At 43.0% G+C, this 27197-nt stretch overlaps 1 protein-coding gene across 1 annotated transcript in view; it reads left to right on the top strand.

Annotated features, from left to right (window-relative positions):
• LOC126236787 (uncharacterized) overlaps nt 1–27197 on the top strand; it is a 387517-nt gene that overhangs the window by 309009 nt on the left and 51311 nt on the right. The window contains exon 2 of the mRNA XM_049946370.1: nt 21928–22092. Coding sequence (XP_049802327.1) covers nt 21928–22092 — 165 coding nt within the window. The remainder of the gene's footprint in view (nt 1–21927; nt 22093–27197) is intronic.

Genomic DNA, 27197 nt, shown 5'->3' with positions numbered 1-27197 from the left:
CAGAAGCATGACTACTAATTTTCATTAGACTTCGAGAATAACTGAAAAGACTGAATTAAAACTTCAGATTTTTAAATCGAAGTTGAAATGTATCCGTGTGACATGCTACTTATACTATGTAAAAGTGTCCCTCCAGTCGCTTGTCAGTGTTCTACAAGTTGTATATATAGTAATTCGTTTGACTTTCGAGTAACGGACATAAAGATCCAACGGAAATTGAGAAAAACCAAAATATAACTCCACATTCAGGTATCGAGGGCCACGCGTTGCAGTCGTTACTCTACGTGATCCCGAACCAACGGCTTCGGTGGAAATCATCGTGTATGTGGTCGTGTATGTGGTCGTTAGTGTCGACTTCCCCAAACCGGAACTGCTGCTTCTCCGTCCAGCAGTTTCTATTCAACCTTCAAGATGCTGAGCGCATCTCTTTCCAGTCTTTCTGCCATGGGAAAGTACTTAGCAATTCGAGGAACCGATACCATGTTTGTCGTGTAGAACATACACTTGTTGACCACGCAGCTACGAAACCTGCTTACGGTGACAGGCTTTTGCTACAACTGCTGGACCTCTTCCAGTAATCAGCCTTCAAAGAGTGTCCCAAGAATGACCAGCCGCCGCTCGGATCTCGGGAGCAGCAGTCGCGGCAGCGAGGTGGCAACTGTGAGGCCGCCATCACCGCTGTGTATTTTTAATGTTTTATCTCCCGAGCAAGGAGACAGATGTAATGCGCATCGAAAGCGTGAGTTTTAACTTTAATTTTGTACGGGGTACTTGCTGAGAAAAAGTGCGACAGTTGAAAACTGTGTTATAGTCGGGGACTGGAATCGGACATTTTACTCTGGCTGGCAATGCTCTTCCGGCTGAAGCCGCAGAACGCGTGTCACGGCCCCAATGAAAGCATTAACCTGATACTAGAAGTTGCAGTCAGTCAATAGAACGTAAACTTGTCCTAAAATATCAATGCAGCATGCACACTGCCAAGGATAACCAGTCACACAAGTTTATTCGCAGCGTGGAGAGAGCGAGGTGATGCGGACACCTAAGGCGTCGAGCTCCAATTTAGGATGAACAGGGTTCAAACCTCGTCAAATCATCCTTGTGCAGGTTTCCTCCATCCTAACCCCATCCCCTTCCCCCCACCCCATCCCCATTCCCATCAATACACCCCATATCTCTTCAGCAGACTCCCGAAATAGTTGCTTCAAGAAGGTCGCGGCCAATTTTTCAACCCTTGTCAATCCGATCTTGTGTCGGTCCCTTAAGACTTCGAAGGAAGATGTGTATTTAACGGACTTTCGATGATCCAGTCATTAATGGCGTAGCACAAGCTCGGATTGGGAAGGAAACCGGCTGTGTTCTGTTCAAAGGAAATATCTCGGAATTCGCCTCATTTTATTTAGGGAAATCTCCGAAAACCTCAACCTGTATGTCTAGACCATGGTTTAAATACCACACAATGCGAGTGGACGAAATCATAGTGAGGTCGAAAGAGCAGGATGCGACAATAGTAAAATCGTGGTATTTGTTTCGTGACGAGATCCTTCGACATTTGTTCTCATTCGTACAAAAGGTACACCGTTCAGCCTGGATAAGTGGGAAAACTTTGTGTGAAAATAATCGCCAGGTCCCGTCATTTTCACTCCCTAAAACCTCCATACGAAAGAAGGTAGAGAACTTCGTGAGATTACTTTTACATTTCTGAAGTTACGTAAAGGTGATCACCTGACTTTCTAGTCTTATAAGCAAGAATGACTTCCAGGCAATGCGGGGAAACAATCAAAATTACTTAAAAAAGTCACTTTATTCAGAATTTTTTTATATATATTTAGATACCGAAGTATGTTTGGCTAGTTTATTTACATACCTCATAAGATCATAAGAAAGATTCCGTAATGTCTGTAGCTCACATAAAAATATTAAAACTTCATAAGGTCGAGAAGTGTTCTGTTGAGTGGATCAAATTAACCCACGTGAAAGATATTATTGTAGATGAAACATTTTTGAAAGGGAAATATAGATATTTTAAGTTAACGGTGATTGGTTAGCAAGTTTAAAATTTTTCTAAAGTATCAACATGGAAAAACAAAGGAAGCTGGCAGGTTAAATGAATATATCTTATATTTTATGTATAATTAGTTGTACGTTATTAGAGTAATTGTTGTTTTAGGGAACGTACTTTAGCCGGGCATACTTTGGCCTGCTTCCCCTCTTTCCTTAATCCTCCCTAAGAGAGAGAAGTAGCATTTAACTTGGATTAAGGAAACCTTCTGTAAGTAAGAGAAGCCACTTCTGATCTCCAGGAAGTAGAAAGCTATCTATGAGCGAAATACAGCAGTGTTCCCGAGCACTCTCGCTTCGCAGGTTTGACTGTGTACGGTAACAGGTGAACCTGTTAGGACTACAGTGAAGCTAGAAAAACAAGGAGGGGGAAACGGATATGAGGGCGCTGCGCAATCAGCGCACGTGTGCTGGTCACCATTTCCGCATAACGGAGCGCATGACTAACCTAAGGGCCGGTAACTGTGGGAGCTCAGACGTTTCCTTACCTGACAGCAAACACCGGACGTGAACCACGCGCCTTTGTCCTGCACTCTGAATTTCAGCGAAGCGCCGTTTCTTGTGGCAGCGTGCAAGTCGACCTTCTCTTACACTTACTCCATCGTTATTGTTACTGACAACAGCGGTTTGCTTTTTTTTCTGTAATCTTTTAGTTTCATGTGTCTCAACTTCGCTAGAAAACATTGCACGTCGTTGCGTAACAGTATCTTCTCTTGTTACAGGCATTAAAAATCCATTGTGCAACTGCAAGAAAGTACACACAGTTCTTATATGTCTATAAGCGTTTCGTTTTACTGGTGTAAAATATCGTCAATCATCTCGAATGAAACATTTAGAATTGGGTTTGGTCTATAGATCTAAAAACAATTAGTTATCAAAGATATTGAGATGTGACTTTATTTACGGCATTTTATGTTCAATTTTCACATGGCTCAGGAAGTTTCTGCCTAATTTCTCGGTGGTTTGCAGCAGTAACCGGGTGATCAAAAAGTCAGTATAAATTTGAAAACTGAATAAATCACGGAATAATGTAGATAGAGAGGTACAAATTGACAAACATGCTTGGAATGACATGGGGTTTTATTAGAACTAAAAAATACAAAAGTTCACAAAATGTCCGACAGATGGCGCTTCATCTGATCAGAATAGCAATAATTAGCATAACAAAGTAAGACAAAGCAAAGATGATGTTCTTTACAGGAAATGCTCAATATGTCCACCATATTCCTCAACAATAGGTGTAGTCGAGGAATAATGTTGTGTAAAGCATGTCCGGAGTTACGGTGAGGCATTGGCGTCGGATGTTGTCCTCCAGCATCCCTAGAGATGTCGGTCGATCACGATACACTAGCGACTTCAGGTAACCCCCAAGCCAATAATCGCACGGACTGAGGTCTGGGGACCTGGGAGGCCAAGCATGACGGAAGTGGCGGCTGAGCACACGATCATCACCAAACGACGCGCGCAAGAGTTCCTTCACGCGTCTAGCAATACTTTGTGTTTTTTTTGTTCTAATAAAACCCCATGTCATTCCAAGCATGTGTGTCGATTTTTACCTCCCTATCTACATTATTCCGTGGTTTATTAAGTTTTCAAATTTATACTGGCTTTTTGATCACCCGGTACTTTCTTGACGTAAAGTGTGACACAGTATAGCACCACTACTGTTCTGTTTGCATATTCCTGATTAGGCAAGAAAAAATCAATGCCAAACGAAGGAATACCTGTAAAAATGTGCAAGAAGATGACATTTCAACATGTTTTCTAACGAACTGTTTAGATCTAGAAAGCAAACAAACCTTTAAATACGTTTCGCTCCAGATTGTTGAGGATGTTTTATGTAAGTAAAACGAAATGGATATCTTAATATAAATACGTACATCCTTGTATTTGCAGAGACGCCTTTCCGAATTCTGAAGCATCTGTGGACGCCATGGCCTCACAAATGAAGAACTCATGGCTGTCCTGTTTATTATACAATATGGTTCACGAAGTTATGCAAATATTTTAATATGTTATTCTACAAATAAAACTAAAGAAAAAAGTTCATATAAACATAGGTCCGTAAATGTTTAGTTACGGAGTTACGGCTAATAAAAGATTTTGCCTGAAATTTAGCAACTTCGCTAATATGAAGCCATCGCAAAACTGTACGAGGTTAAAGTAAAGCACGATATCCATTTATTTTGTTGTTATTGACCTATTGAATCTAATAAAATATGGCCCAGGCGTGTACCTGCAGTAGTTTTTTCAGAACATCCAGAAATGCAAATAGAGTGTGACAGCATATTAAGTTTTTAATTCAGTTAGTAATTGCGTGAAATACGGAAAAATGTTTTGTTGTCCCTCGAAGATTTAACGACCTCCTTTATTACGCACATTGGATGACTGTTGATTGTAATAATTGTTCATGGAGTAATTAAATATTGATGGCCAGGTCTAGTGGTAGCTTTAAAGAAAAAAATATTGATCTTGTTTTTTAGAGATCTCCTTCAATCCTTTGCTCGAATTTCTTCTGTGTGGAACCCAGATTCTCTTGTGGATCTGGAAACCCTTTAAGTTGACGTGTTTCTTGAAATAGCATAGACGACAAACTGATTCGTAGGTAATTTTCATTTTTAATAGTCCTAGATGCCTTGCTGCCATGGATTACAATGTTCAATCAGTGAAATACATTCCATTTGTACGAAACTCCAGAAAAACTTTACATCTGTCTTTCATTCCTTCCCGCCAGACCACATACAGGCAAACCACACGCAGTTAACATCGTTCCAAAGTACACCAGTAAAGATATAATCATACTAAGATCGAAACATAGTACATTAAATCGATAATAATTTACAAAAAAATGGCTCTGAGCACTATGGGACTTAACATCTATGGTCATCAGTCCCCTAGAACTTAGAACTACGTAAACCTAACTAACCTAAGGACATCACACAACACCCAGTCATCACGAGGCAGAGAAAATCCCTGACCCCGCCGGGAATCGAACCCGGGAACCCGGGCGTGGGAAGCGAGAACGCTACCGCACGAACACGAGCTGCGGACAATAAATTACAGAAAATGAAATTTACTCAACAGCACAGTAGAACAATTATGGTAACATATATTCACATAAACAAAAAATATCTTTTTCTAGTACAGTAATTTTATGAAACTGTTGTTTTTTATCACGGTTAATTGTGTTAGCACGACTGTTAAAATCGGAGTTTAAAACATTTCAAATAAGATCGAAAAAAGGAGGAGATCGTAAATTTGAGAATATACGTGGTCCAGCCGGCGTATTGCACGTTTCAAAGCCATTAGATAGGCAACCTGCAACTGGGACGGTCTTAACCGTTTAGTAATACTGATTAGACGGTAATCTTTGTTTCACCAATTGCGAACACATCTACAGCTGTAAACTCAATGTCAGTACTGGTGTTTTTTTCCCCCTTCTGTCGGAACACTTCCTCCAGAGCCCGTATTTCTCTTATTGCGACGTCATGGTCATGACGAAAAAGGGTATTAGAGGAAACAGCATGTTTTTTGGTCCATTTCGTTACGTAGCACATCGGAATTCTGTTATTAATGCGCTACGCGGTGCACAACGTCTTTCTCCCGTCGTCTGCCACTGCTGTTTGTTCAACAATTCTGTGCCACTGTCACGCAGACTAAACAAATGCGTGGAGAATCGCGCAGCCTTTCTCTGAAGCTTTTGTCTCTCTTGGTAGTGCTCATAGACTAGAGAACAATTCTCGAAAGCTGGTCGAATGGGCATCTTGTAAGCGGCCTCTTTCGTGTGTGAATTACACTTTCTTAGGACTCTTCCAATAAATTTGGGTCTGGCATCTGCCTTCTCCACTACTAGATTTATTTGATCATTTCACCCCCCCCCCCCCCCACCCTCCGGCAGATACTCATAGGAGCGGTGCAAGTCACACTTCAGTGTTTAACCGATAGTTCATAGGACCGCCTGCAAACTAATTCCAGGCCATTGTACTCTTCAGCTGCACGAGGGAAGGGAAAATTGAACATCTAAATATTTCTGCGCGAGCTCCAATTTGTGTTTATTATGACAGTGATTTCGCCCTAGGTAGGTGGAAGGTAACAAAGTGCTGTGGCATTCGAAGGAGAAAGTTAGTGATTTAAAATTTCATGAAAAGATCTCGCCGCAGCGAAAAAATCGTTTCTTTTATTGTTTGCCACCCCAACTCGCGTATCATACCCTCGACACTCTCCAATATTTCGCAAGTACACAAAACGAGCTGCTCTTCTTTTCGATATTCTCCGTCAATTCTGTCTGGTAAGGATACCATCCTGCGCAACACTACTCCAGAAGAAGACGGAAAAGCGTAGTGTTAGCAGTCTCTTTTAGTACGTTTGTTGCATCTTTTGTGCGTTCCTGCAATAAAACATCGTCTTCGGTTCGCCTCCCTCCCTTGATGGTTCCAAGTTAAGTTGTTTCTAGTTGTAACACACAGGTTTTTAGTTGGATCATCAGTCTTTGAATTAGTGTTCTTTATTGTGTAACTGAAATTAAATGGTATGTTTTAATACTCATGCGGAAGACCTCCATTTTTTATCGTATAGGGTCGATTACCACTTTTCGCACCATGGTGATATCTTGTATAAATCATTTTGCAAATCCTTTTCTTCTTGTGACGACTTTACTAGATGGTACACGACTGCTTCACCTGAAAACAGGATAAAGAGTGCTGCCCAGATTGTCTCCTAAATGTTTCACGTGGATTAGGAGCAGCAGAGAACCTATAACACTTCCTAGAGGAACCGCAGATATCACTTCTTTTTTAATCAATGATTTCCCATTAGTTAATATGAACTGGGGCGTAATCCAGATACACATCATTTCATTAGAAGCCGCGTGTGACGAATCAGATTCAGATCCCACTCATTACTTCTTGTGAATGAAATGCCATTGTGTGTCACAAGAATTATATTTTCTGAATCCGATAATGATATGTGTATATATATGCGTTTCCCTCGAGGTAATTCATAATACACTCTTTTTTTAAAAAAAGAAAAAAGAAAAGAAAAGAAACAAACGACGCACCGCGAAGGAATTATCCCGCAGACCACCACTCGTGGCTGTCGGACCGTATGGCGGGCGACAGGTTGGTATCCCACCACTCTCCAGGCTCTCTCAAGACACACATTCGCTGGTCATCGGAGCTCAGATCGAAGTGGGACTCACCACTGAAGACAGTTCTACTCCATACAGTGAGAGTCAGTGCCGGAGCAGGACGACAATACTGACAAAAGCTGAATACATGTTTATTCTTTAAAACTGTAAGACAGTTAATTATTAGGTTGGCGCATAAGTTCGTAAAGTTTTTGTTTTGCATGTTGGTATTATGGGTTTATTTATCGACTGTCGTTTTCTATTGCTAGTTCACTGCTGTTATTTGAGTTTCTGTCATTTGTAGATAGTGAGTGGAGCTGTGGACGCTAGAAAATGGAGTGTCTAGTGGAGAAATCGGAACATTTCTGATATATTCTTCTGTTTAAATTCAATAGAGGAGTACCAGCAGCGGAGGCAACCAGAAACAAAAATGTTCAAATGTGTGTGAATTCCTAAGGGACCAAACTGCTTAGGTCATCGGTCCCTAGACTTGAAGGTCTCACAATTGTCTGGTTTTAATGTATTACATACCAAAATATTCAGGAAAATCCAAAGTACATTATGGAGTAGAAAACAGAAAATGTCAAATTTCAACGAATTTCATGTACAATGTCCCCTTAAGGAGGGTCATTTTGACATTAGTGACTCTCCACGTTTAGGAAGACCTTCGGGGTTAAACGCATTAATCCACATTGATCCTCGTCAGTGTGCTCGGGGACTGGCAGATGTGATGAAATGTGACCATTCCACCACCTTTGCGACGTTTGCATGCAATGGGAAAAGTTCAAAAATGGGGTGTATGGGTACCACATGCTCTAAGCCGCAATCACAAAAATCAGCGGGTGGCCATATGTGCATTTCTGCTTGCTCGTCATTAGTTCGCTCATGAGCAACACCGACCATTCCTATCCTGCATCGTTATTGGTGACGAGAAATAGTGTCTTTATGCTGACATAAGGAAAAGAAAGGGATGATTTGAGTCCAAACAAAGCAGAAACTCGCCGTACAAAGATCTGCGCGCATACACAAAAGATAATGTTAAGCATCTGGTGGAACAGTGACTGTGTGGTGTGCTACGAATTTCTTCCCCTGAGATGTAACAGCCACTGCCGATATTTATTGTCAACAACTGAGACGTCTTGCAGACGAAATCCAAGAACAACGACCAGGAAGACTGCGTGAAGCGATGCTACTCCACAAGAACGCCTTCCCGCATTCTGCTAGACTGACAGAAAACCCTATACAAGAGTTGGGTTATAAAGTCATTCCGCACTCGCATTATTCACCTGCACTTTCACCCTTAGATTTTCACCTTTTACGTTCTCTATCGAACAACCTTCAAGGAACTTCCTTTCCGGATATTTTCAGTATAGTAATCGTTTCATAACACAGTGTTCGATAGGAAGTACATGGCAAACGATACACTGCTACGAAGGATTCGAACGAAGAACATTTATATTTTACAGTTGTTCATGAAAAATATTGATATATAGTTTATATTAATTATTCGATTAATGCATAAGTTCGTAGAGTTTTTCCATAAGTTCAATAAATACAACAGAAAAACATAACAGAGACTTAAATCATCAATATTACGAGGGCGGTTCAGAAAGTAACCTCCGATTGGTCACAGTGCGGGTTGTGGGGGGAGTAGCGACGCCATCTGTGCGTTCACGCACTCAACAGGTCAGTCGGCATCAAGCCGTGGTCGAGTGAACGTCGTACCTACGCTAGTTTAGTTTTTGTGGCAGTTTGAAATGTGTGCTGCAATAGAAAACCCCGCCAAATGTGAAGTGCGTGCTGTCATAAGGTTTTTTACAGCCAAAGGATATTCTGCAGCAGCTATTCATCGTGAGCTTTGTGCCGTGTACGGACCAAGAGTTATGAGTGAAGGAGTTGTCCGTGAATGGGTACGTTTATTTAAAAGTGGACGAGAAAACGTTCATGATGAAGAGAGGAGTGGTAGACCATCATTGGTGACTGACGAACTCGTTCAGACAGTTGATGCAAAAGTTCGTGAAAATCGACGTTTCTCAATGTCGGAGTTGTCTACTGGTTTTCCACAGATTTCTAAGACTCTCTTGTACGAGATAGTGACAGCAAGATTGGGTTACCGTAAGTTCTGTGCACGATGGGTGCCCAAAATTCTTACCGACCACCACAAAACTCAAAGAATGGCCTCTGCATTAGACTTTCTGTCACGTTATGAGGACGAAGGAGAACCATTGTTAAACAGAATCGTGACCGGTGACGAAACCTGGATTAAGTACGTGAGACAAAAGAACAATCAAAGATGTGGGCACACTCAAATTCGCCTACCAAACCAAGAAAAGCCTCGCAAGATTTTTCTGCCAGAAAACTGATGGCAACGGTGTTTTGGGATGCCAAAGGGGTGTTGTTGGTTGAATTCATGGAACGTGGTACGACCATTAATCAAGACGTGTACTGTGAAACAATAAAAAAGTTACGACGGGCTATACAGAACAAACGCCGTGGTATGCTGACTTCCGGTATCGTTTTTTTGCACGATAACGCCCGTCCTCACTCTGCTCGCAGAACAACGGCCCTTCTTGAGTCCTTCAAGTGGGACGTTATCAACCATCCACCTTACAGCCCAGACCTGGCGCCAAGTGATTATCACCTCTTCATGCATTTGAAGAAATGGCTCGGGTCACAGCGGTTTGATGACGACGAAGAGCTCAAAGATGCGGTCACAGGCTGGCTCCAGGCACAAGCGGGTGATTTTTATGTAGAAGGAATTTCAAAGCTTGTGAAGAGATACGATAAGTGCCTCAATCGCTATGGAGACTATGTAGAAAAATAGTGCAAAGATGTAGTTGTAAGATGTATATATTAAAATATTTTTATTTAACATGGTGTATTTTTTTAAATCAACCGGAGGTTACTTTCTGAACGGCCCTCGTATGTTCTCCTTCACTATTTACAACAGCCTGCCAACGCTAGGGTAACTTTTCGATTCAACTTCTATAGAAATCACGTGATTTTGAGGCGAAAAGCTCGTCGAGTCATTGACCGTCTTCTCTTGTAGTGGGATGGTTATGACGATTACTTTTGAAATAATAAACACTTTACATAGTTTTTCCCGTCTGTTTCGTTGTCATTTGACTGCCCTTGTAGCTTGCAGAGTTTAGATGCAGAAACGAGAATCCTTGGAAGAAAGACGACGTAGTTCTCGCGAAACCCTGTTGGATGGATCCAGAACTCCAGTGTGAGAGAATTTCTGAGCGACTATTCTGCTGACACAGTTTTATCTCATGTCGGGCCTGTTGGTCTAGTGGTAAAGCGCGTGCTTGGAAAGCTAAAGGTCGCGGGGTCGAATCTCAGTAGAGCCGCGGAATATTTCTGTATGCCGTTAGCTTAGCTTTCTACTGTCACTTGTGCGAAAATTCTTCAGGAACGACACATGGTTCGGATTCCGCCTTAAACTGTAGGTCGCTTTTCCCCAGTGGAATTATTGGTGTAGGTTAGGAACACTCAAGTCGAGGTGCCGTCCAATTGAAAGATTTGCGCCAGATCTTACTGGTAAGTTGTACCGTCCGCCACGCACTGTACAATGGCAGGTGAAGCAGTTTTGTAGATTTAGATCAGTGCACAGATCGCCTCCACGCTCCTCACCTGTGTAGCATCTTCTGATACCCTTTATTCGTGAACCCATCCGCAAGCGTTTCTTCAAATGGGGACAGTGGTTAGTGACTCGCTAAAAAATGAATACCAGCAAATGCCCTTAATTTCTACTTCTAGTTGTAACTGTTCTGATTCAAACCGATCACTAACGAACAACCTCCTAAACCAGCCAGTCTAAGGCCCATCGAATTCCACAGACGTGTTACTTGTAACGAAATCTCTATACCATCATTCACCGGCTAAACTGAAGCGTTGATGTGGTGTCACCGCCAGACACCACACTTGCTAGGTGGTAGCCTTTAAATCGGCCGCGGTCCGCTAGTATACGTCGGACCCGCGTGTCGCCACTGTCAGTGATCGCAGACCGAGCGCCGCCACACGGCAGGTCTAGTCTAGAGAGACTCACTAGCACTCGCCCTAGTTGTACAGCCGACATTTCCTAGCGATAGTTCACTGACTACATACGCTCTCATTTGCCGAGACGACAGTTTAGCATAGCCTTCAGCTACGTCATTTGCTACGACCTAGCAAGGCGCCATATTCAGTTACTATGTCTTCTGAACAGACAATATTGTGACTCATGTACTGTCAAGAGCGACGTTCATCATTAATGGATTAAAGTTAAGCATGAAAGTAATTACGTCCACATTCTGAATTCTAATTCCTTGTCATGTTCCAGACCTCACGTCAGTATAGTTCTTCCCTCCTCCCGCCAGTCTGCGTGAGCTAAAACTCGTGCATTTCGGCCTGCTCTAGTAACACGGTGTTGGCTCTTCGGCCAACACAACTGTTGATATGTGGTATATACAATAAGCTCAGCACACTCAAAAGACGCCTTGCTTTGTGCATTACGAAACATTCTCAGATTCTTAAATTATTTGCGATACCGTCAGTTCTTTCCATAGATGCGTAGCTGTGACAGTTAATCGGAATAATAATAATGTTATAATGACTTACCAGTATAAGAAATCTGAAACGTGGGGAAACGTAAAATTGCTTTGGTGTAGAGAAAAATGATGAGTTATTACCTGGGGTAAGAAAATCGCAAGAAAGTTCTCACATAGAGCAGAAGGTACTGATGCTGCCTGACTTCTGCAGTGTAACATCAAAATTCAGACTCAGGTTAAGCCAAAACAATACTGTAGGCAGAAATTCCTGTATCGTCAGTAGCCAAGCCGTCTGGGGATTTTAAAAACATCGACAGAATTTAGACGCATATGTGGCTTAAAAGAGGAAGGATTACAGCTGGGTCAGAAGCTCTAAAAGTTGCTATCAAGGCGATAGATTTCGACTTCGTGCTGTACACTTTCAGACCACGGACCACATAATATCAGGCTGCGATGTCTTGGCGAAGAATGAAATTCTCAAGGGACCTAATAAGCTGTGCCAATATTCATTGGCAAATATGCAGAGTTCTAGGAGCACCGATTGTGATTCGTGAACAATTGTAAAACGTCAAAATTGATGGGCTACAGTTAATTTAACGAAACATCGCATTTCAAAAAAACAGCTCGTCAACTTTGAGTCCTTAAGGATCAAGTGGACATTGTGTGTACCAGTCTAACGTCAGTTGATCCGAAGAGCAAAGTACAAGAATAAAAAGTTTTACTTCCATGGTAGAAAATGGTAGGCAATCATACAAAACAAACAAATGTCGCCGGCCGCGGTTGTCTCGCGGTTCTAGGCGCGCAGTCCGGAACCGTGCGACTGCTACGGTCGCAGGTTCGAATCCTCCCTCGGGCATGGATGTGTGTGATGTGTGATGTCCTTAGGTTAGTTAGGTTTAAGTAGTTCTACGTTCTAGGGGACTAATGACCACAGCAGTTGAGTCCCATAGTGCTCAGAGCCATTTGAACCAAACAAATGTCATGACCAGCTGTAAACAAGAAAGTGGATAAAAACGTAGATTTGAGGTAAATTAGGAGTAGATACAGAGAATTCCGTTCATAATTAATGAAGGATTTTTGGACCCATGTTCATATGAACTTTTTGTAATACTTTGATCACAAGAATAAACCCTAAAGTTTCTGACATATATTTTTGTACTGTCTTTATCGTTCTATTCAGAATCGCACGAATCTTGCCTGTAGTACTGTAAAATCGCATAAGTCACTTGTCCAACGGTTGAATAAGCTCGAAGTAACCTGGAGTAGACGTGACTGTCCAAAACAGTGGTTACACTGCTCAAAAGAAATAGCGGAACACGTGTATCAACGTTCGGTATGTTAAATCTGTTTTGATACAGGTCGTACCTATGGTCTTATTACATAGCCTGAGATCTTCTCTCTGAATTTATGCATCAACTAAAGTCTTTCGCCCTCTATCGGCTCTGTTGTGCATACATACTCAGATGGCCCTTTAGGAGGAAGTGAGTACCAGTTACCCAGTGTTCTCTAGTGAGGTACACAGACGGCAGTTGTCATTTGTGGACGTTCTATTCAACCAAGCACATGCAATGTGACATCTTAATGCAATGCAAGTTTGATCCAAGAAGAATGAACTTTTCGTCGTGTTGCTGCTGAATCCAGTCTCTCTCCTTGTGTCATCCTTAGGTTGTAGACACGCTAGAAGAAGGCAGGTCAGTACACAAGGGAGCTGGACAATGTTGCCGATGCATTACAACCCCACGTGGAGGTTGACATCTGGCCATCTCTGCGTTGCGGCGTCGTACGCATACCGCCAAATCACTGCAAGACGATCTCAGAAAGACCACTCACTGTGTCAGATCAGACGATAAGGAATAGGTGTCGAGGAAGAACCTGACGGCCCAGACGTCCTGTTAGAGTACTCTGCTTGACACGACATCGTCTCGCAGCTCGCCTTCAGTCCTACCGTTCCTGTGTCAACTGGCAATATCGTCACTGGGAAACGTTTTATTCACAAGAAGTCCAGATTTCCTCTGACCCAAAGTGGTGGCCTTGGTCGTGCGTGGGGCCACCGTCGAGAGCGATACCTACCAAATGTTTTCCAGGAAATCGATAGATTCGGTCAAGGTTCTGTGTTGGTGGGGGGAGTCATCAGTGTTAACAGCCGTACGTGTCTTGTCGTTGTCCATGGTCGCCTTACCGCTGGGCAGTACATCGAACGGATCCTGTTGGACTATGTGGTGACAGCTGCGTACGGTGGTGGCCCCTAATTTCTTCTAATGCTAGGGCCCAAGTGGCGGGAGTCACCGAGATGTCTTGTGAAACCAGGACACTGAAGTAATGGAATGGTCAGCTGTGAGTCCCGACCTAAGCCGGATCGAGCATGCGTGGGACATGAGTGACAGACGAGTTAGTCGTCGTCCTGTTCCACCACAGACACTCCAAGTACTCCCAAGGGCTCTCATTGAAGAATGGGAACGGATATCACCGGGTGACCTCCATAGACTTATATGGAACATAGGTGTCAATTGGTGATAAACACTCATAAAGGGCACATTCGTTATTGATGCTCTCAAAAGTCCAATGAAAAGCACCCAGGATACTCTATGAATGATTGTTTTCAATTTGTTTGCGACACCTGTCGCACACTTCAGATCTTGTTATGTAAATGAACTAGGCTGTAAAAATATTTTGTTGTGTACTTACTTTGTAAAAGACAAGAGTATAATTTGGTAACATTCCCAGTCCTCAGTTATTGCTCAGTGGAGTATGGCACACGTCCAAAGTCACGTTCCACTAATTCTTTTGAGCAGGATATTTCACAAATGAAATTTATTGCTGTAGAAAAATAAAGAAAATAACAGCAATAATTTGAAACTAGTATTGTGAAACCAGGATAGGCGTAGCATCTCAGCAACTCTGCAGTCCATGTCGCCAGTTTACCGCCGTGAAGCGCGAAGCATGTAAATTGCTCGGCAGCCGTCACGTTGCCACTGGGCATAGCTAACTTTACGTCTCGCTTACTGGTCGGCCGCCGCACGCCACGCAAAAACTGTAAACTCCACTGGACCCTAACGGCGGCAGCCTGTCTTGAAATTTCCCACGTCTTGGTGTGTGAGCGCAGGAAACCGTCAGTGGGTGACATGTCTACAGCCCGAGCCAAGGGAAACGGAAGAGTCTTTTCTCCAGTTTGCCACAGAACATTACAATATATCGAAATGCTTGGGGGGTGGGGGTGGGGGGGAGTAACGCTAGAATTCCTTTCCTGTGGGCCTAAGAGCAAGAAAGGAAGATCACTTTTAACGCCCCGTCTACGATGATACCATTACAACGGAGCACAAGCTCGGACTGGGGAAGAGGGAAGAACGGATAAGGAAATCGGCCGTATCCATGTCAAGGGAAGTATACTTTCATTTTCCGTAGGCGGTTTAGAGAAGCCACCCAGAACCTAAGTCTGGGTAGCCATGTAGTGTCCAAAGCCTTAACTGCTGCGCTATCTCTCACGATATGGGCGAAGCGACTGGTCAGGAGGGAGGGGAAGGGGGAGCGGTAGTGTTGCCGGATTCTTCTTCTAACAGGTAAGTGCTTCTACTATAGCCTTTTGATTTAGTTAACCAAATGCTATCTCCGAGGAAATACAATTTAGATTGCAATGCTTGTTTTCGTAAATATTTTTTAAGTACAGTTTAATTCTTACAAGAACGCAAAGTAAAACAGCGACCAGTCACTGTTAATAATGCTACTTATTGGAACAAATAACGCCGTTACCGGTTACAAACCGGCAGGTTCATCCTCAGACGGCCGTTCGCAGCCAGTGCTGTGCGTTAGATGTTGGCTGTTTTTCGTTATGATGAAAGTTCCTGCTGGTGCTGATGTCATCAAGAATTCTGTAATACTGTTTACTGCTTTTCAAGAACTTCGTATTACTCGAAATAATATCTAACATTGAACACATTTTTTTCAGCTTTGAAGATACAAGTTCGGAAGATCATTACATACACACACACACACACACACACACACACACACTTTCGGGAAAATATTATCCACACAATCCGAAGACAGCAAGGGCAGGTAATTGGGGAACTATCTTGCAGTCAGCCTAACAGCTCATGGATCCAAGTTGCTGACAAGCGTAACGCACAGAAGACACGAAAAGAAAACTGAGGGTGTGTTAGACGACGACCAATTTGGTTTTAGGAAAAGTAAAGGAACCAGATAGGGCGGTTATGACGTTGCACTCGGTAGTGGAAGCAAGACTTATGCCATATCGAATCACATTTATTGGAAAGAGGACTCGACAATGTAAAATAGTGCAAGATGTTAAAAATTCTCACGAAAATAAGAGAAAGTGATAGGAAAACAGGGGTAAGAATATATTCAAAAACAAAAAAGAAAAGAAATGACTGAAATGCTCCGACTACAAAGGGATGTAGTCTTTCGCCTCTACCGTTGACTCTATACATCGAAGAAAGAGTTATGGAAATTAAAAGAAGGGTTCAGCAGTGGGATTAAAATTCAAGGTGAAAGAAAACTGATAAGAAGATTCGCTAATGACATTCCTGTGGTCACTGAAAGTGTGGAAGAATTTCCGGGCATGTTAAATCAATAAAGTCGAAAGAGCGCGCGCTATGGATTGAGAGTAATCCGAAGGAAGGAGAAAGTAATGAGAAGTGATTGAGTTGGGATTAGCGATAAACTTAATGTCAAAATTAGTGACCACGAAGCAGACGAAATGAAGGAATTCAACTACCTTGGAAGCAAAAAAGAGGGAAAAAAAAACGTGACGGACAAAGCAAGGAAGACATAAAAAGCAGACTAGCCCAAGCGTTGAGGGCATTCCTGTGGTGCTATAGAAGGATACTGCAAATTAGGCGGACTAACAAGATACGAAATGAGGGTGTTCTCCGAAGAATCGGCGAGAGAGGAACATGTGAAACGCATTAACAAGGTGACAGGACGTGTGTCAAGACATCAAATAATAATAGATAGTAAGAGCTTAGGGGAAGGCACAGATTCGAACATTTTCAACGTATACTTAAGAACATTGGGCACAAGTGCTAATATGAGATGAACAGGTTTCCATAGGAGAGGAATTACTGGCGGTCTGCATCGAGCAGTTCAGAGGACATTGAGAGCCATTTTAATTGACGCGTGAAGGAGGGGTGGTGGAGGGGGAGGGAGCATTCAGGTGCTGAAACGATTATTTTTGATCCTGGGGAAAGGAAAGTCCCCAATGTCTTGATTAAAAAATTGGACCTACCATCACGGCCATGTTTCCGATCGTAAAGCGTTGAATGTAGGATAGTTTGTTTAAGAAAAGCAAGAAGACAAAGGATTTGCACTCCCTCTGCACACCGAGTTTGACATTCTGTGACATTTTCGTTACATAAAACGGGGCTGCTTTCGGCATATAGAAGAGAGGTAACAATAAACACTGGAGACACTATGCGCCATAACATTTAATGGTTTATTGAAGTGTTTCCGTCAATCTGCGAAACGTTGGACGAATGCGTTTGGTCCTACTGATACTATTTACGAGGTGCAGTTCTGTAAATGATCCCAGAAATACAAACTTTATATTTTGTTACTCCCATTTAATTGAGGTCGCCTCTAGTATTTGTACCTACCACATTTCTTCTAGATTTTTTGAATTTTCTGAGCTTTCACATGGAGCTTGCCTCCACCCCTTGTCATCCAAACAAAGCCCTCGCGAATGAAGCAATGAATAAGTACAGAACGTTTAGTAAAGTTGATGTTTAATGCTAGATGGCCTCTTGGCACAGCAGGTCTTGTTTTAGTTTAAGAATGTTTGGTCACGTTAATCCTGCATTTTAGATTTTGATCGATTATGGGTCTCAAGAGTTTTAGAGATTTTGTAGGATACTAATTGGTTAAAGTTATATTTATTTAAGAACTTTATTATTCTTTTTAAAATAAATATATAGTTTTGATGGCTGGAAGACACCATGTTAGTGCATAACCAGCAACCCCCATTCCTAATGCTTTAAAGAAAAGTACTCAAACGTATAAAACAGCTTCAGTAGTCTGATTACTTTACAAATAAATTAAGGTGCTAAATATGTTTAACATTAAGCATTTAAAACCTGTATTGTTGAAAACGGAAAGCCCTAATTATGTCGGTTTCATTAGTTTCGGATTATTTAACCACAGACTAATGAAAAAATAACGTTTTTCGCACATTTCATTATTTATGACGTAATATCTCTTTAACTATATGTCGTACAATGATGTAATTTTGCAGGTACATTAAGTGGTACACGTGGATACTGTCAGCAAAATTTCTTGCGGATGAAGGTGGAAGCGAAAAAATAATAAACTAAAACCTCATGCTTGATACTGAAATTTCACCTCATGAACAGCGAAACTGTAGTAAGCGTCAAACTTCCTTCGTTTCATTATTTCGTTAAGAGGGGGTGTCAGATAGAAAAAAATTTTTGGAAAGGTTTGAAGTTTTGTGTAAAGTTTATTTGAAGCCACGAAGTGTTCTCATTCTCAAACAGTGCATGAATATAATTCGCGTGACGTGAATTATGCTGGATGAAAACATGCTGTAATGTCACCTTATACTCGCGCCCAGGTACATTTTGTAAATTTTTAGAAGTGAAAGTGAGATGCTTACGAAATACGGGCGCATCACATTGAAGGCAGCAAGAGAACAATATAATAGTGTGAAATATCGTAGTCTTTTTCAAAGTAATTGTTGGTACTGAACTTCTCCTGTTTCGTCTAATAATCTGCAAATTAATTCACACCTATATTATTATATGCGGCCACCAGCAGGCGCAGAATTCGTAGTTGGCGAGTGGAAAAGCATGGTGAGACAGGACAGTGATAATGCTAAGTTTTAGTGCAACAAATGATTTATATGATAATAACAGCGATAATCAGACTTCGTAAAGAACATTAGATTGCAGGCTCGGCTTTTTAAAATGAAGATGCATAAATGATATCGTTGCGTCACCAAGGCAACCACTTCCAACTTATTTAGCTGGCTGAAACATAGAAACACAATTTAAATATTATTAGTAGAGGGAGATAACCATGTTATTATTAAACGGAAAGATAGTTACACTTAATTATTTATTATTGAAACCAAATTAAAGATAATAGGACACAGGACCTTGCAGCTTTCGGTTCTGGATACAAAGGTAGCAAGAAGACGAATTACCGTATTTAGTTTTTTACAAAAACATAAGATGAACGAAAATCGAAAAGAGATATTAGTTGATTTTAAACATATAAGTCCTGCTTTAAACGTAATGTTTAGATAGCTGACATTACGAAAGATAGGGATTTGTTACAATACATTAAGCAAGGTGACAATTATTGACCTATAAGGGAAAAAAACGTGTATTAGTTACACACTTTATTTAACATGTGAACGCCACTACAGATATTCAGATTTATGTTATAACATGTTCAATATGCCTTCATTGGCGATGATGTGGCGCAGACGAATAGCGAAATTCTGCATAACCACTGAAGTGTCGGAACAATGATGCTGTCGATGACCTCCTGAATGGCTTTTTTCAGCTCAGCGATGGTTTTGGGATTATTGCTATGCACCATGTCTTTAATATAGTCCCACAAAAAGGACTCGCGTGGTTTCTGGGAGAATATGGTGGCCAATCAAGGCCTATGCCAGTGGCCCCTGGGTATCCCAGAGCCAGAATGGGGTCCCCAAAGTGCTCCTCCACGACATCAAACACTCTCCTGCTTCGATGGGGTCGATGTACGTCTTGCATGAACCACATCTTGTCGAAATCAGAATCACTTTCGATAATGTGGATGAAACCATCTTCGAAGACTTCACGTACAGTTCGGTAGTCACCGTGCCATTAGGAAGAATCGCACCGATTATTCCGTGACCGGATATTGCACACCACACAGTCACCCATTTAGGGTGAAGAGACTTCTCGATCGCGAAATGCGGTTTCTCAATCCCAGTGCGCCAATTTTGCTTACTGACGAACCCATCCAAATGAAAGTGAGCTTCGTCACTAAACCAAACCATGCCTGCGAGTACTAATTACCATGGTGCCCCGTGCCCAACCGTGCAGTTTGAACATCCTAACGCAAACCGTTCAGGTGTTATGACGATTTTGCTTCATATAATTCAATAATTGTCATGCTGTACGTGGCTTGTGTTAAGAATTTAACGTACACCACTGGATATTAAATTTGCTACACCACGAAGATGACGTGCTACAGACGCGAAATTTAACCGACAGGAAGAAGATGCTGTGATATGCAAATGATTAGCTTTTCAGAGCATTCACACAAGGTTGGCGCCGGTGGCGACACCTACAACATGCTGACATGAGGAAAGTTTCCAACCGATTTCTCGTACACAAACAGCAGTTGACCGGCGTTGCCTGGTGAAACGTTGTTGTGATGCCTCGTGTAAGGAGGAGAAATGCGTACCATCACGTTTCCGACTTTGATAAAGGTCGGATTGTAGCCTATCGCGATTGCGGTTTATCGTATCGCGACATTGCTGCTCGCGTTGGTCGAGTTCCAATGACTGTTAGCAGAACATGGAATCGGTGGGTTCAGGAGGCGACAGGAAGAAGATGCTGTGATATGCAAATGATTAGCTTTTCAGAGCATTCACACAAGGTTGGCGCCGGTGGCGACACCTACAACATGCTGACATGAGGAAAGTTTCCAACCGATTTCTCGTACACAAACAGCAGTTGACCGGCGTTGCATGGTGAAACGTTGTTGTGATGCCTCGTGTAAGGAGGAGAAATGCGTACCATCACGTTTCCGACTTTGATAAAGGTCGGATTGTAGCCTATCGCGATTGCGGTTTATCGTATCGCGACATTGCTGCTCGCGTTGGTCGAGTTCCAATGACTGTTAGCAGAACATGGAATCGGTGGGTTCAGGAGGGTAATACGGAACGCGGTGCTGGATCCCAACGGCCTCGTATCACTAGCAGTCGAGATGACAGGCATCTTATCCACATGGCTGTAACGGATCGTGCAGCCACGTCTCGATCCTTGAGTCAACAGATGGGGACGTTTGCAAGACAACAACCATCTGCAAGAACAGTTCGACGACATTTGCAGCAGTATGGACTATCAGCTCGGAGACCATGGTTGCGTTTACCCTTGACGCTGCATCACAGACAGGAGCGCTTGTGATGGTGTACTCAACGACGAACCTGGGTGCACGAATGGCAAAACGTCATTTTTTTCGGATGAATCCAGGTTCTGTTTACAGCATCACGATGGTCGCATTCGTGTTTGACAACATCGCGGTGAACGCACATTGGAAGCGTGTATTCGTCATCGCCATACTGGCGTATCACCCGGCGTGATGTTGTGGGGTGCCATTGGTTGCGCGTCTCGATCACCTCTTGTTCGCATTGACGGCACATTGAACAGTGGACGTTACATTTCAGATGTTTTACGACCCGTGGCTCTACCCTTCATTCGATCCCTGCGAAACCCTACATTTCAGCAGGATAATGCACGACTGCATGTTGCAGGTCCTTTACGGGCCTTTCTGGATACAGAAAATGTTCGACTGCTGCCTTGGCCAGCACATTCTCCATATCTCTTACCAATTGGAAACGTCTGGTCAGTGGTGGCCGAGCAACTGGCTCGTCACAATACGCCAGTCACTACTCTTGATGAACTGTGGCATCGTGTTGAAGCTGCACGGGCAGGTGTACCTGTACACGCCATCCAAGCTCTGTTCGACTCAATGCCCAGGCGTATCAAGGCCGTTATTATGGCCAGAGGTGGTTGTTCTGCGTACTGATTTCTCAGAATCTGTGCACCCAAATAGCGTGAAAATGTAATCACATGTCAGTTCTGGTATAATGTATTTGTCCAATGAATACCTGTTTATCATCTGCATTTATTCTTGGTGTAGCAATTTTAATGGCCAGTAGTGTAAAATGAAGCATGTACCTCGTAATGAATAGATTACGACAGCACTTTAATCTTTTTAAATTCGGTAAATAATATCGTGAAATACTGAAAATCGAATATTGGTTGCCCCAGGAAGCAGTTTGATAGGCAACCAAGAATGGTTTGACCTTAGCTGGTTAGTTGTATACAAGGTGATTATGTTTTAGTAACTGTTGGCGTGTAATTTCGTATGTACTGATAACTGTGGCTTTCGCAGGATGAGTAGCAATGCGGTCGAGTTGAGTGAGAGTGTACGAGTAGTGAGGCGGCTTTGTGTTGTTGCCAGGGTGCGGGCAGCAGGGCGCGTGCCTGTGGTGCGACGCGGACCGTCGCTGTTCGCGCTGCCGCCGCCTTATGGTGGAGTCGACGCGCCGCTGCGTGGACACGTGCTCCTGGGGACAGCGCGAGGTGTGGGCCGCGGGCGCCGCCGTCTGGGGCCGCGTCTGCCGCGGTGAGTGCAGCACGCCCTACTTGCTACTCCGTCCTGCGCAAGCGTCATCATCTCCTAGTGACTGCTGCTATTTACGCCCGTTTGAGCCTGCTTACTGTAGGTCTCATTCTAAAATTTCCACCCCTTATGCTTCTATCCATTCCTAAATAGATTCAGTGATGCCTCCGAATGTTTTCCTATCAACATTCCTCCTTTCCCTGGCCTTTATCCCGTGGCTTCAAGGGATCAGCATAATTGGTTGGTTGATTCTGGGGAGGGGTCCAAACAGTGAGGTCATCGGTCGTATCGGATTAGAGAAGGAAATCGACCGTGCCCTTTCAGAGGAATCATCCCGGCTTTTGCCTGAAGCGATTTAGGGAAATCACGGAAAACCTAAATCAGGATGGCCGGACGCGGGTTTGAACCGTCGTCCTCCCGAATGCGAGTCCAGTGTGCTAACCACTCGCTCGGTGATCACCATGTTCACAGGGTTAGTGGTACAGGGTGAGGATGCTCTTCCTGACGTCACTCCACCCCGCGCATCCACTCTCCCTCCGTTGCGGGACGGAATTCGTGTACCACATCTGTGCGTATTCTCTTTATGTATAGACAATACGTACATACCATATACCACTATTCGAATCCATAATATGCTTTGCATCGAGCGCCTGAACACATCGACTGTGGGTTGCAACAAACAAAATCATTGAGAGACATTGCCAAAGAGGTGTGTCGCTCAGGATGTCGGGCAACTTCGACGCAGCATCGTCGGAGGCGCTGTGCGTGGTGTTGGGAGTCTGCCCCATTGACATCACTATCCGTCAAAGAACAGCAGCGTACTGGTTGAAGAAATGGTGACGTGGTGACAAGGTGTTTGAAATTATAGAAGAGGACGCCACAGAAAGGCACCAGTTAAACCGCTGGCGAAAAGTACAGCTGGCAAAGACAGTGGGATCCAACAGAAGAGGGGCATCGCAGCCTTTTTCCCAAACATCAAGGAACGAATGATGCTAGAACATATAGATCACACACATGGCATGGTCCATTCCCTCACGGGCCGTGGTCCATACCGTGAACACCTCCATCGGTTTTGTCTCTACCAAACACCCATGTGCACTTGCGAAGAACTAGGAACTCCTGAACACGTCACTGTACACTGTGACAGACACACATACAACCCCGAACTCAGTATGACAACAAAGGACAAATTCTACAACAACTGGACATTGGTGCATACTGAATGATATAACCGATAATGTGTCACATACCTTACATGAATTATATAAACAAGGACAATCACATATACGAATAAGAGCGCGCGCGCGCACACACACACACACACACACACACACACACACACACGGGAACAAGGTACTTGTAATGACACAACCTGGAGCAAACACAGGAACCGACTCATATCATGAAACAAACATTGAGAGTAATACACAGATAAGACTAAATTAAGGAACACAGAAACGGATCAACTGCCATAAAATATTGTAACATATGTAGAAACATCTTGAGTAATAAGTGTAATTTAAATGACCTAATTGTTTATTATGCTTAGCTAAACTAAAAATATCATGCACTTAACACTTAGAAATAAGGAATTCAAAGATGCACAGATAATGCACCGATTGTACACCGTATAAATCAGATATTACCTGTGACAAATGTAATATAAGACTAATGCAAATACACGTGTGTACACACAAATTTATCAAATGATTATTAAAGATATATTTTATACGCTAATTCGAATGTGGCAGGCTGGGCGATTTGTGGAACCCTCACACTCGAAATAGCTAGTTGGTGGGATCTCTAACACAAATCTATGTACTTTCTTATTACGTTTTAATTCTCCTTCTTAAATCCAAGAATCTTGTTATTTCAGAAAATTTTTTCCGATTTTATAACATGTAATAAACTGATACATGCCATAACTCTTTTCTGTCTTCCTAAATTCCTGTCTTCTTTTCATAAATCGTTAATTTTAAGATTTCATTTCTTAATTACTTTTGAGTCCACAAGTGTTTAAAGGTGCAATAGTATTAATCCATACTACAAATAAGAAATATGAAATAAGTTTCACAGTCTGTACATGTACAATTTCATTTTGCGAAAATACGACCTGTCTTAGTAACAAGGCGGCAGGTCATTTGTAAATGGCAGCAAATAAAAAAAGAAAACCACATCTGCATGCGTCTAAGTTTTGTTCCACGAGAAAGTTTGCGAATGTTTGCGAATCATGTAACTGAGGCGAGACGTGTGTACTTGCCCGGTACTCACCTAGTGGGGTGTGGAAAACCTCCTAAAAGGCACAACCAGGCTGTCCGGCGCACCACACCCTGTCATTAATCCGCTGGGCGGATTCGATCGGGGCCGGTGCATCTCCCCAAATCCCGGAAGCGGCGTGCTAACACGCGCGGTTATTCGGGTGGGTTCTTTACTATCCACCGATCCCTTCTTTTAGTCAGTTTGTGCCATAAAATTATTTTTCTCCCATTTCGGTTCAGTTACTCGATCTACCCATCTCATCTTCGTCGTTTTTCTATGTCCGCAGCTCGTGGTTTAGTGGCTAGCGTTGCTGCCTCTGGATCACGGGATCCCTGGTTCGATTCCTGGCCGGATCCTCATCCATTTCATCATCATGATCATCATTCGTGACAGTGACTGAATTGGACAGTGTAAAAATTAGACTGTGAAAAAACTGGGACTATGTACGGGCGCTGATGGCCACGTAGTTGAGCGCCCCAAAAACCAAACATCATCGTTTTTCTATATCACAACATTCTAAAATCTTCTATTCTCCTGTTTCTCAATTGTGTACCGTCCACGTTACACTACCATACAACGCTACGCTCCAGACAAATGGTTTCAGAAAAGCGTTCCTAAGACACAAATTTATATCAGATGTAAACAAACGCGTCTCCTTCATAAATTCTTTGAATTTTCAGTCTACATTTTACATCCTCTCTGCCTCTGCCATCATAAGCTATTTTACTGAGGAGTAGCAAAATTCACCAACTACTTTTAGTGTCTCGTTTCCTAATCCAATTCCCTCAAGACCGCCAGATTAATTAACTACGTTCCATTGCCTTTGTTTTGCTTTTCTTTATGTTCGTCTTACATCCTTTCAAGACACTGTCCATTCCGTTGAACATCTCTTCCAGGTCCTTTGCTGTCTCTGGCAGAATTACAATGTCATTGGCAGATTTCAAAATTTTTGTTTTTGTCAATGAAATTTAATTCCCTTTTCAGATTTCTTCTTCGTGTTCTCTACTATTTGGTCCATATACAAATTTAGTAACCTTAGCCGTAGCCGACAACCTGTCTCACTCCTTTCTCAACCACCACTTGTCTTGCATGCCCTTCCACTCTTATAACTGCGGTCTGCTTTCTGTACAAGTTGCAAATAACTTCTCGTTTCCTGCATGTTATACGTGACACCTTGAGGATTTAGAGGGCTGTATTTGGGTGAACACCGTCAAAACCTTTGTCTGCAGCTCCTATAATTGTAGCTTTGCCTTTCTCCAGTGTATCTGACGTAATGATTTCTAGTTTCTCTGATGACGTACTCTTAAAGAAGCACCAAACAGTCTCATCAGTGACGCACCATGCACTTCATTTGACTCCGTATTGTCCCGCCACAGATCAGTCCGCACATAGTGTCGCAATGACTCATGGTCTTTTTGTTCCCCTCGAAAACTATTTAACTGAATCTTTTCAAATGGAGTCGTCAGAGAGGAGAACAAAATTAATCTCCTATATCGTTGACATCAATCTGTTGTAGAGTTGTAGAATATGTTTTATGTTCATGGTTAAGATTTTTTTTGGAGAAATGAAAGTCTTGTGTATGGGAATCAACATGGCTTTCATTAAAAGAGATCTCATGAAACTAAACTCATTCTTAGGGTCCAGGTCTAGAGCGTCTTGGACAATTGTCCCCAGGTTGATACTGTGTTTCTTTACTTTCGAAAAGATTTCGACACAAGATATGAGCTTACCGAGATTCTGACCTGATTTGTAACTGGATTCAGTACTTATGCATAGACAGAAATCAGCACGGTGCTCTTGCCGGAATGAAATCGACAGATGTGAAAGTAACGTCAGAAGCAACCCAGAGGAGTGATATAGCTACCGTTATTGGAAACAAATCATTGGAAACACTAAAAAGGTAAAATAACTATTTGTAATCGTCTGAAGCTACCTCAAGTGCAATGAGTATGAAAAATCATCATCATCATTTTCTTTGGGCCTTTGTCGTGCTTCACCGCGGAGTCGGCCTTGTTTCGCGGTGTTAGTTGCAGAGGGTTGCCGGATGCCCTTCCTGTCGCCACCCCATATCCCCCGGGATGGAGTTAGTGTACCCCAGCTGTCTGCGTCTAGTGTAAGCCATGAAATAGTGCGCAAACGTTTTCAAAGGTCAGCGAGTCGTGTAACTGAGGCGGAACTTGGGGACCAGCCCGGGATTCACCTAGTAGGATGTGGAAAACCGCCTAAAAACCACATCCAGGCTGGCCGGCACACCGGCCCTCGTCGTTAATCCGCCGGGCGGATTCGATCTGGGGCCGGCGCACCTACCCGAGTCTAGGAAGCAGCGCATTAGCGCTCTCGGCTACCCTGGCGGGTCAATGAGTATAAAAAACTATTTCTATGTATATCTGATGCCTGATTCAGAGTCACAGGAGGAATCCTATTTACACAAAATTCATTCACGAAACAAGTGTCTTCGGTTCTTGAATATTGAACATCAGTGTAGGACCCTTGTCTGATTGAATTAGTAGAAGAAATGTGAAAGATCGAAAGAGGAGCTGCAGGTGATGGCTCTGCTCTCCCCCTTTCAGCCCCCGCTGTAGCCGCCAGCCGTGGCTTAGCCTTTCTGCACCAGCCATTGCGTGGCTCACTGCCAGGCTCTGCCTGTTCTGCCCCAAACCCGTTCCTCTCTCTCTCACCAGGCGTCACTGCTCGAGAACTCGGCAGGATTCCAGGAAAGGTTCCCATGTTCAAATGCTCTTATCCTCAACGAACTGGAACAGCCGACTGCCGCGTAAATGGAGTAACCACGTGCTTGATACCACCAGTCGTGTATTATGGACGTGGATGCAGCGCGCACGCAAGTAGCC

Source organism: Schistocerca nitens, chromosome 2, assembly GCF_023898315.1.
Source record: "Schistocerca nitens isolate TAMUIC-IGC-003100 chromosome 2, iqSchNite1.1, whole genome shotgun sequence".
Classification (NCBI taxonomy): domain Eukaryota; kingdom Metazoa; phylum Arthropoda; class Insecta; order Orthoptera; family Acrididae; genus Schistocerca; species Schistocerca nitens.
The sequence above is the reverse complement of the archived record's forward strand: the minus strand, read 5'-3'. Positions and strand labels throughout refer to the sequence as shown.